General features: G+C 42.3%; 1 protein-coding gene across 1 annotated transcript in view; it reads right to left on the reverse strand.

The window, feature by feature from the left end:
- LOC116450923 (connector enhancer of kinase suppressor of ras 2-like) overlaps positions 1 to 11429 on the reverse strand; it is a 174507-nt gene extending 163078 nt beyond the window's left edge. The window contains exons 1-2 of the mRNA XM_032123908.1: positions 11182 to 11429; positions 10851 to 10924 (exon numbers count right to left, since the gene is read on the reverse strand). Coding sequence (XP_031979799.1) covers positions 10851 to 10924; positions 11182 to 11222 — 115 coding nt within the window. The 5' untranslated portion in view covers positions 11223 to 11429. The remainder of the gene's footprint in view (positions 1 to 10850; positions 10925 to 11181) is intronic.
- Between the last annotated feature and the right edge of the window lie 359 nt (positions 11430 to 11788).

Genomic DNA, 11788 nt, shown 5'->3' on the forward strand with positions numbered 1-11788 from the left:
CAAGAGTGGATTTATTTTCAGAGCTGTCTCTCTCTTTCTCACCAGACTGACTTTTGGGCCAGGTTTGCCTGTGTGTGAGGTTCACTGAAACGAGCTTAACCTCAGCCAGCTTTAGGACATGTATTGAAGAAAATTTAAAATTAAAAAAATGCTCTTCTTTTTGTGTTTTATGGTACAAGGGGTATTGACAGTCACTGGGATTGAAAACAACACAGATCACAGTGCATCCAGTCTGTAAATACCACGGAATCACTAATTCTTCAGGAAAGGTCTCAGTTAATGCCCCACTCCTAAGATTATTACAGGAGATTAAGGGAGACAACATAAGTTTTTTCAAATGCACAATTTCCAGTCCTTTTGAGGCATCATGTGAATTTATTTCAGAGCATAACTGATCATCTAGGTATGCAAACCAAGATTACTTGCCAAAAAGTCTTGACTACAGGAAGTGGTAAAATGACCTTCAGACCAAATTAATATGAAATAATCTTACCTTCAAACTCCTTCGTTCTTCTTGAAAGTAACTTAGAAACCTTGATTGTTTTTAACTCTCCAAAGAATCACAGCTCCTGTTTCAAAATGTAGTTGGCCAATATTTTAACTTATCTATTACATGGTCCTTTTTTTCCTTCTGAGAAATTTGTGGGTTTTTTCTGCACCAAATCCCAGTTATGCAAATTCTGTTATCGTTTTGGGAATGCTTAGTCATGGAGCTTCATTACCATGTTTTTGGGGATGGTAACTGTGGAGTAGAGGAAGACAGTAGCTCCAGAAGAATTAGTGATGGTCTGACAGACAAATATAAATTATTCGGGGATGTTTGAACTGCTACAAATTGATAATAATTATGTTATCAGGCATGGATGCCTAGGAGGGTTAACCATAGGTGCAATTTATTTTCTTCTGCCCTTCCACCACTGTTGGTTATTTCATTATGAGGACAAACAGAGACTGCTCCAGGATGGCTTTAACACTGTGCTACAAGGTTTATTTTGTCCTTTTATGTGACAGCCTGCCAGTTTGCAGGCAAAAAAATCGAAATATTGTCTATCATTTTCTCCTGGAAAGACGGGATATTAATGAGATTTGAAAGAATCATTTGATGAGAATTTCAGCAATTCAAATTGAGTATGACATTGGAGGGTGAAAGGAAAGCAAGTCCTGGCACGCTGACATTGCACAGAAGAACTGGACAGCTTTGGTTCACTTGGAATTCCTGCCTGGATGCTGACATGGAAGCTGGAGATCCATCAAACATATCATGGCATATTTAAACCCCTTTGATAAAATGGCAGAGGTTATGTGGAATTAACTCGTTCCAAAAGCCAAGATTCCTCATCTATCAGCGTCCTTGTATTGAAAAAGTTGATCATAAAAGAAAATGGAAATACAGAAAATGTTTTAAGATGGAACTCTGCTGTTTTGATACCAGAGGAGACCTTACTAATGAAAGAACTACAGAACTACCTTCAGATAAATAAAATGTGTGGGGACACAAAGGGCCATCCACAGTAAATGGGGAATAGAAAAGCTTCTTTCCACAAGCTGAGTGGTATTGATGGCTCTTGGAATGATTCACAGATTGAATTAAAACACTTTCATTGAAGGATCATTTGAGCAATTTGGTTTCTAGTTAAAGTATTGCCTCATTGCTGATATGCAAATAATGATTGCTGCTGCTGCTGCCACAAAAGGCATTGATAATTTGGCCCGAGAATTTTCAAATAAACAACAAAAAGTTAATATGATGTCCCAGTGTATCTTTCTTTCAGCAGGTGATGGCTTCCTTAGCACATTTCTCAGTGTTTTTAAGCCCACTTATGGAAGCCTTGAAAAGGGTTTTCCTCCAATTTTCTAAAAAATTTTAGTTTTTTTAACTTATCCTTTAAGTTTATCTTTCTATTTCTATCCTATGTGGAAATTTCCTGTCTATTATTCTAATTTATCTTTTTTATTACTCAGATAATTATTTGTTGCATTTTTGATGGATTATTCGCTAGCTCTCTTCATTCTCCAGAATTTATTTCTGCAAGAACAGCACTGCTGAGCTACTACCCTAAGTGGATCCATTTCTTTTTATGTGACATTCAAGTAGTGAATATTCTAAACTCTATTGGTTCTGAACTTTTCTTACATTACTCTACATGTTCCCTCCAACCACATGATACAAATGTAAATTTCAAGGGGTTTTTTTCTCTGCTTTGAGTGTCTTTTTCCTCTGTAAACTACAAAGTTGTTTTTTTGTGTAACTAAGGGAATTTCTCAGTGTGGCTTGGCAATGAACAATTGAAATCTCTTGACAATGGGCAATTAAAATCTCTCCTTAGTGTTCTGTAATTGAGGGCATTTTCATGAGTGATCAGTAACAGATGCCTACAGAGGACTTCCCTGGATTTAGGAATGTGCCCGCAGCAGCACATTCCTTTGTAGTGTAAGATCATGGAATTCCAGAATGGTTTGGATTGGAAGGGACCTTAAAGCCCATCCAGTGCCACCCTGCCATGGGCAGGGACAACTTCCACTATCCCAGCCCCAATGTCCAACCTGGCCTTGGACACTCCCAGGGACGGGGCAGCCACAGCTTCTCTGGGAACCTGTGCATCCCTATCCATTGGCAAGGATTTCATAAAAAGATACCTCTGTTAAACCACCACATCTCCCAGGGAAGCAGCATCTCATGGCCTGAAAGAAAACTGAGGAGCATCCAGGATATTCACAGGAGATTTTAATGGAGAATCAGTGAAACAGCAACATTTGCCTTCTTCCAGCTGCCCCTTAAAGCTCCCAGGAGCTGTGCTTGGCTTCTTGAGGCTGGTGGTTTTCACCTCCCCCGGGATTTTGGATACACTTCACTTCCAAATCACTGCAATCGTCTCCAAGATATTCAAAGCTAGAAATTTTTGATGTTAAATGAACAAATTCCTTCACAATCTGATGCTTATTGTCTGTCTCGTTATGTAAAAGGCAAGAAAAATGCTGCTGGAGAGGCATGTGAACAAACAGGAGGAGAGAGACAAAAAAGGAATGGGGGAAGCTGGTGGAGAGAGAGAGAAGTAAAACATGCTTTAATTCAGGTGATCATTGGCATGTCTGAGCTGTCAGGCTGACACCACTGTCTGCCTGCACTCAGAGAGAGTTTTCCGTGTAAAAGAAGCAGATGTGCCAAAATAATCCTTTCTAGAGCTGTAGTAGGTTCAGCACACTCACACAAAACACAGTTTCTGCCTTAAGAACTCCTGAAATCCGTACAGATTTTCTAGGCTTTGTTTGATGCTTAGAATGAAAAAGATGGACAAATTTGTAGGGAATAAAGCTGAATGCATTTTGTAAAATTACTGGCTGCTACGGTTTCATTTCAAACATGCCACCTACGTTAGAACTAAAAACGCTCCACAGTCTTTTTATAATTCATCTTTGCTGGAAAACAGTTGGTGGAGAATTTGAGTAGGAAAACCCAAACATTGCATTGGCCTTGAATCCTCTTGAGCACTTCTGTGCAGAGGGTCAGCAAGGATATGTTTTGGGAGCTGTTTGAGTGTTAGTTAATCAGAAATAAATTCATTTTGATTCATCACTAGAGCCCTTCACAAATACAACCTCATAATTTTTCCTCTCTCTGAATCCTTTTAGAGTAACTCCTGAACCTCCACTTTCCAGCTCCTGCCCTCACTGCAATGGCATCAGGGAAGAGGACGTCAAGCTTACTAGAAAACCTAAACTGCAAAAGTAGCAATTTAAATTAGTGAGGCAAAGCAGCATGTAGAAGATATCCACAAAATTACTCTGGGTGGAGAGGACGAATGCAGCTTATTGCTCAGCAATATTTGATACTACAGTGTTTTATTCAGTAAAATGCTTCATTTAATAACAAGAGTGTCACTAATTTCAGCAGCAGAGCAACAACCTCCATTTCTGTCAGCGTGGCAGGACAGCAGTTCTGAAAGGATGGCATTAAAAGGATAAGCTCTGTCTGTTTTAGCCTTGAAAGCTTTGTAGGCGTTAAAACAATTTTGCAAGAGGACAAATCGCAGTTTACTTTTCGCTTTCCTTTTTTCCTTCATTGCAGACAGAAACACAAGACATTGAACCCATCAGAATGAGAAGTAAGGAGATTTCTTAGGCAGGAATATTTCTTTACCCAAGCACAGCACACATTTAGAAGCCTTCCTCGAGGACAGGCCCAGGGAACATGGAGATGCCTTCCCATGAGTTCTGAGACAGGATCTGGAACAGAGCTTTGCCTGGCACTCCCCCATCTAGGCAGTGTTTTCCATGCACTAAAATGATATTCATAATGTATTTTTCTGCACAATGCAATGTTTCTCAAACTGCCTTCCAAGCCAGTCAGTCAGGAATCTTGTAGCACTGAGACCTTCTGCTCTTTTCCTAGGAAATCCACATTTTCCAAACTGGTAACAGTGTTACACACAGAGTTCTCAGTGTTAGGTACATGGGCTGATGTCAATCCTGCCAAGGGAAGGAAAAATTTAGAAACTGGAATGAGTGGGGCAGGAAAGTCTGGGAAGAAACCATGAAAGCATCTTTTTGCTGAGCAGGATCCAGGGTCTTTGCAGTTTCCTGACATACAGCACTTCATTTAAAGTGGTCTGAAAGTCTTACCCACAGGAGCAAATTTATCCTGAATTTTGCTTCATAAGATGAAACACTGTGAAATAATGGAGAGCTGGAGAAGGTTGAGCTCTTCTGAATTTGCATTGCCACTCTGTCCTCCCTGGGATGGTCAGGACTGGGAGCAAGTTGGGGGTTTTGCATAATTTTTTACACATGGTAAAGGTTACAAGGCACAGCAATGCGTGACACATTGTCTGACTGCTGATATTAAGCTGCAAGACAATAAAGTAAATTTCTTTACATAATGACCTGAAAGATTAGTTACGCTTGATAAATGTGACTTGAGAGACTTTCACTGAGCTCAGACTTTTTCTCTGGGAGCAGAATTGCATTTCTTAAAAAGGTCTGAACATATCTGCTTTATAGATAGGGCAATTTCAGAATATAGTCCTAAATAACCTGATAATAAATACAGACCATTAAATAGCTAAATGTTGCTGAAATCTTTTATGGAGATAGTGCTAATCCAGTCCATTCTTGGAAGATATATAGCCCAGTTTCTAATTGGTCCTCAAAGAGGAGTTAGTGAAGGTGAGGTAATAGTGATAGGGATGCAGACATACCTCAGCCAAAACAATTTCCATCGAGAATTACAGATAGGCTTGATTTAGGGAGGTCTGTGGGCACTATTTTGCTGTGGGCCAGCTGGTCACGACCCCAGCCACGGCTGCAGTTACTGGGAGGGCACAAACTGGAGCCATGGGCTCAGCAAAGTGTTTTGCTGTCCTTCCAGGCTGCCAGTGGTGCACAAGCTGAATTAAAAGTGGTGACAGTCAAAGCCTTGAGGGCACTGGCTCTTGGTAATCCTGCCAGTCTTCTGAGCTCTGTTTGGTACCTTAACCTCTTGGGCAGGTATCAAGGTTTGGGAATGTTGGTGGAAGTGGAGCAGGTCTGTGCTTGCTTCTGGGCTGCAGGTCTGCTGCCCTCCTTGTGAAACACAGCAGGAAGACTTCTGAGCTCTAGACATTTGGACATCATCTCCCATGGTTATTCTGGGAAATAGAAACTGAGAAACATCCAGGAGGAAGCCAGAGGTATAATCTCTTCAGGACTGTTTCACATTTCAAAGATGAGGGTGATTCCCATGCAAGAAACCATCCCAAGGTCTTGTCTGAGTTGGAAGAGGCCTTAAGAAGACATTAGGTGACTCTGCTGGGGACAGACTGGGCACAGAAACTCTTTCAGAGGGATGTTGGAGCTCTTCTTAGTTGTATTCAAAACCTCCTACAAAGGGAATGGCCCAAGCTGCCCGGACAGCTCATTCCAACACTTAACTGAGCTAAACATCGGGAACTTGTTCCCTGAAATGTGACCTTTAGCACTTACATGGCAAAGTTGTCAGCTCTGAGGTGGGTTCTGCTGACCCTTTAAAAGCAAATAGTTTACAGCACTCAGCAGTTGTTCACAAAACTCATTACTAAGAAGCATTAAAGTCCAAAACTTGTAAGAGAAATCGGGGAGGAATTGCAGCCAATTCTGATTCAGTGACTTCCTAGAGACAACTGGAAATGTGGTGCCAGTGGAACACAGGAATCCAAGGGGGAGCCACAACAGCAAATTGTTTGTTTCAGTTGTAAAATTGGTGAGAGCAGAAGGAAAACGATGAAACCTTTACCTTAGAACAGCTTGGAAATTCAGCACTAATTCTGTATTTGTGGCCCAGGTCCCTTCCAAACCTATTTGTCTTCAGAAAGAGCTGAAAAGATGCTACAAAACCTACATTTTTCTAAATAAGGGATGACCTCTGTTAACTCCTCCAGTTTCAAACTGCATCTCGTGGAATTGTGTTCCTGCATTATGGGATTCCGAGGTCAGGAAGGGGGATCAGGGAAGCCAAGGATCACCCAGCTCAGCACCTACAGGGCTGCTTTGGCTGGAGATCATTACATTCAGCTGTGCTTCCAGCACATTCTGAGATTTGATAAATACGATGTCCTGCACAGAGAGGAGGCTCCCTGGCTATGACACATTGCTCCAGCACAGGTAGTGAGTGATCTAATGGGAAGCAAAGCAAGAGGGAGAGGGGTTTGCCGGAGCCCGGCGTGATGCGAATGTTAACAAGTCCTCTCACGTCATCAGCTTCCCTGCTCTCCACGCCCTCCCTCCCTGCCTTTCTCTTTTATGAGCCAGCCTGAAATCAGGGAATTACACGCTAAGGAAAACCCTTCAGCTAAACATATAATTATTCTGCACAGGATCAGTGCAGCACAGTTAATCAGTTTACCAACTGAATTAATTTTTATTTTTTTATGTCTCCATCTCCTGTTGAGGGTGCAGAAATTCTAGATTTAAAGGGGAAAAAATGGCTTGCAGTTGTGAAATGAGTATCTACAGCAGACCATTTATTAGGAGAGAAACCTCCACTGCAGGCTGTTTTGGCAGACAAACCTGTCAGTCCCCAGGACTTTGAATCACGGACTCTGTGTGGAGTTATTACAGGTACTTAAGGAATAGCTGGTTTCCCATTTTAATTTTCAGCTGTTCAGTAACACTGAAAGTCACAGCTGTGTTTCATTGCATTGTGTTTCATTCCATTTCCTTGGACTGCTTTGAAAAGTGAGTATTTATTTGGACAGAGGTGTCACTTCCCTGTAAATGAGTTCACATTATAAATGACCTACTTGTAAACTGCTCCCCTTAGGAAGTACAACATCTCCAATGCTTTTGGTTGTAAAAGTACAGAGAACACCCTTCAGATTCTGCCTCCAATGGAAACACAAGCTACCAACCTTTCATTAATTCAGTAAGACATCCTACCTCCCCTATGCACCCCAAACCCCCAGATTCTGTACAGGACTCCCCTCCTCAGTGCATTCTAAAATAGATGGGTTTGGGTTTGGAGTGTTCACTGATAACCTGCAAACCTGAGTTTCACAGGGAGCTCCTGCGCCAAAAAGCAACCAAAGTCTGCAGGTAAAGCATTCCAGATGCACATCTTGGAGGGCAGTTTGTCATTTACTCACACTAAGATGATAAACCTAATCCAAGGAGAAACTGACCTGTCAGAAACCTCTCTGATCCCCAAGGTGCTGGTGAGCTTTATGGGCAATGCTTCTTTTCCAGTGGGGCCACAACGGAATCTGGGCAAGGCAAAGGCTTTTCCTAAAGTACCTTTTGGGTCCATAGTACACATCCCCAGGAAATCAGGTAAGTTATGTAAGAAATGGGTGTATACCAGGGGAAATACCTGTTCATTTTCTGAAGTAAAAACCATTTAGAGACCTTTAAAATTTTGGAAAATTTGGGGGAAAAAAAGAATGCTGACTGAAAACTGTTGCTAAAAATATCTTCCCAATTAATGTTTTCAGCTCCTTTGAAACCTTCCTTTTTAGCCACAGTGCCTTCTGCTGTATCTGCTAAACTTTACAAAATATTTTTTGTATAAAGACAGTTTCTTTAACACGAAAGTATCCAGAGTTTTTACTTCTAGATCCTTTGACAGCCTCAGGAATCAATTTCTCCAGACCTGCATGGCCTTTTCAGGTTGTCCACACCATCAGATGCAGTTCCCTAATTGAATTCCAGTTGAGTGCGTTCCCGAGAAAGGAACTGTGGATAAATACAAGATGCCAACTTGTCATTACAATGTTCCTTAAAGCCTACCAATTTTTACTTTTTTTGGCAAGTAACATTTCCTAAAGGAAAAGAACAGAAGGGTGTCTCCTCTTGGGGGGGGGCTCAGGCTGCAGTGGCTGCTCTCTTCAGATGCTCGAACCAGGACACATTCTGGGGACCTGGGTCTCAAGCCATTAACATCATTTTTGTGGCTTCCTTCCATCTTCTCTACAATTATTTGATGCTTCTGGTACTCACTGCTAGTTAGTTTCAAAAGATGGGCTTTGCTAAGAGGTTTTAGAAATAAGTTACAATGCCTTCAATGAATATGATAAATGCAACTTTTTAAAGTGTGTTGCTATAATTTCCCCGTGAAATACGCTATCGTTTACAGTCTCCACCAATAAAACTAATTGCTTACATATTTTTAAGCCCCCCAAAGGTATATTCCAGTGGCAGTATTTGTTCCATTGCTTGTTAACATGTTGCTATCTACAGTCAAGATAATACTCATTCAAAAACGGGTAATTTTTTGAAAGCATCTTTTAAATTTATCTTTTAGTGGTGTGAAAGATGTGACCTTTCAGAATAGAAGGAATACATAAAATCACTGAAAATTACTGCCTGTGCAGACCTTTGACCTCTCTGGCACATGGATTTAGCAGAGTGACTGTAGCCAATGGAGCTGAGCTACAGAACACATGGAAATTACAGGCAAACAGTGGCCACAGTTGGGCAATTTTTGCAAAGTGAGGTAGTTACAAGTAGTTTAAAACTGATTCTGGTCTGCCATTTGTGTGGGTTAAGTCTTTTCTTTGGCTGCAACTGAACTTTGCATCTGCAAAGGTAAACACTGGCATAAAAAGAGGGCTTGTAATATTAACATGGGGGGAATGGACAAATGTGCAACTTTCCTGTTTGTGGATGTGCAGCTCCAGTTACCAATGAAAATATCCACATTGTGAATACTTCAGTGTTCATAGCATTATCTTTATTTATGCTTGAACACAGAGGCACAGCACTGACAATGCTGCCTACTCCAGATATCCCTGTGGATGGTCCATGTGTAGTCTGGTATGGAAATCCAACTGTCAGGCAACTCCAGACATTTAAAAACCTGCTGCTTGTATGACCTTCCTCCACTGCACATCATGGATTACTGTTCCCCAGGATGTAATTAGTCTGCATCAGAAAGGATAAAAAAGTAGCAGGAAGTATTTTTAAATTTAGCAACAAGTATTCTACACACTTTGACACTTAATTTACATTATAATTCAATTAAGGAGTTAAAATAGCAGTGGTCTGTCCACTTTTTAACTCTTTCGTGTGCTGAGAATGAAGGTGTGGATCAGAAAACTCCTGTGCACATACATTAGGATTTGACATCACCTAATGACATTGGAGCGTGGGAATCAATCCTATAGCTAAAGGTTTCAGGATCCATCCCAACAACCTGCTCAAGCCCTCCCAATTACCCTGAGTTCCCAAACACCTGAGAAACAAAGTACACACATTCCCCTAGACATCGTTTGCTTCACAAGACTCTGTGCTTGTAAAAGAATAATTAGCTGATAATGGCAACGTGTCTGATGAGCACCAAAACAGCCCAATTTCAGCGAAGTGAGGAGATGCAGCTCAGCAAAATGAGATCAGAACCATTCCCATATTAATGAGAATACTTTGAAAGCTTTAAGGACATTAGAGTGGGCATCCAATTTAACCCTTCCATAAGTTCATCACATTACGGGAATCATTTCCATGAGTAACCTACACCCCAAATTTGCACCTCTTCTCCTTATATAACAGAGATCCCCCGTGGCAGGAATTATTTGTCTCAAAGACAGACAGCTCATCAGAAGCCCCGTATAACAACACTAATACATCCCACTGTGGGAATACATTTTCCCCCCAGTCTGGAGAAATTTAAACCACTTATCATCAGGAACAACCCCTCGCCCTCCCATCCATCCCAGTCTGTTTGCAGCACAGCCGAGCATTGTCAGGCAAAACATGTCACAGCTGACGGCTGTGTTGTGAAACTGCGAATGTGCCGGGAAATCATCATTCCTGTCAAGTTATCCCGGCGAGTTTCCCCGCGGAGCCGTGCTCAGCCCTGCGCCTTCCCACCGCTGGCGCGGACGCGGAGCCTCGGACACGCGGCTGGGCAGCCTGGACAGGGCAGGACACGTCCCTAAAGGAGCCTGGACAGAGCAGGACACGTTCCTAAAGGAGCAGGATGCCTCAGTCCAGCCCCGGCGCCTGGTGCTCCTTGTGGTACCCAAAACTACAGACAAGTGCTGCACAGCCACTGCATCAGATCACCTGATATGAGCAAACCAGACCTAATCAGGGCAAATTTAAAGCAGCCAAACATCCCGACGTTACCCTGTGCGAGGCATAATGGAGTCGTGAGACACAAACACTTTCTGTCTGCATTGTCCAACAAATGCAGTTGATCCCGGCTCCGTTCTCGGCAGCAATTCCCACAACACAGCACAGCTGAAGCAGCCTCTCCTCAGCCCTGCCTCTAACAACTACCGGGCAAAGCAGCATAGGGATGATCAGAACTGAATAAACTCTTCCCAAAACAAAGAATGCGAGAGCACGGATGCAAATTGCCAGGATCCAAAGTACAGACAATACACGGCAATAAACGATCCTACCTTTCATCCAATCCACTACTTGCTTGGGCGTCCACTTGCTAATAGGTTCCATAACGAGAGCCATCATCAGATCACTTTATCATTCACACCAAAATCAGGGGAAAAAGGAGAGAAAAATTGTATCAGAGCATGGCTGGGCTACGAGAGCTGTCGGATTTTACAGTGCAGTTCAAAGAGAAGATGATGCTTTGTCCCTCCAGGTTCCTCCTGCACTGATTCAGTAATGTATAAAATTACACTGCTTGATCAGCTCTGGCACCTCCCCCACTGCACACAGCCTGCAACACCCGGAGCACCGAGCCAGGAAATGGTGCAGTACAGACTTACTTACCAAAGCCTCTGCCCGCCGAGCCACCGGCACGGATAAAACATGGCATTGCACACGGAGCAATCCACACCGGAGCTGCTCCGCACGCCGAGTTTGACGGAGCTGCTTTATTCCAAGGAGCCCTGGGATCTTCATTAGGGAATATGTCACTACTGTAACTTGATAGCAGATTGTCTTGGCTTCATTGTGAATATGCTGACTGTCACTCGGCTTAAAGTGAAGATAGAAACGTCAGAATATCGCCTGGCATCTGGCAAAATGCTGAGCATCTCCATCTTTACAATGCAAAATGTTGCTGGAGTCTTGTACTATATAATCATGTAATTCAGAATGTCAAACACAGTATGAAAAGTCTTACCCAAGAAAAAAACTACTGGGAGAAAACGCTCTGTTTTTTCTGGCCACATTCAGAGCCAGGATATTTCCTCCTATGAGCTGCTCATTTTGTAGTGGAAGAATGACAGCATCAAGGAGTCAATTTGTACTACTACAGCACTTTAGGATAGACAAGTACAGCAAGTATTTTGACTCCCAGTACTGGGATCATTAGTCAATGTCTCCCTTTTGTTATGACGGAAAAAAAAGGTCTTAAGTATTCCTAATCCCAAAG

This window comes from Corvus moneduloides, chromosome 14, assembly GCF_009650955.1.
Source record: "Corvus moneduloides isolate bCorMon1 chromosome 14, bCorMon1.pri, whole genome shotgun sequence".
NCBI classification, from domain to species: Eukaryota; Metazoa; Chordata; class Aves; order Passeriformes; family Corvidae; genus Corvus; species Corvus moneduloides.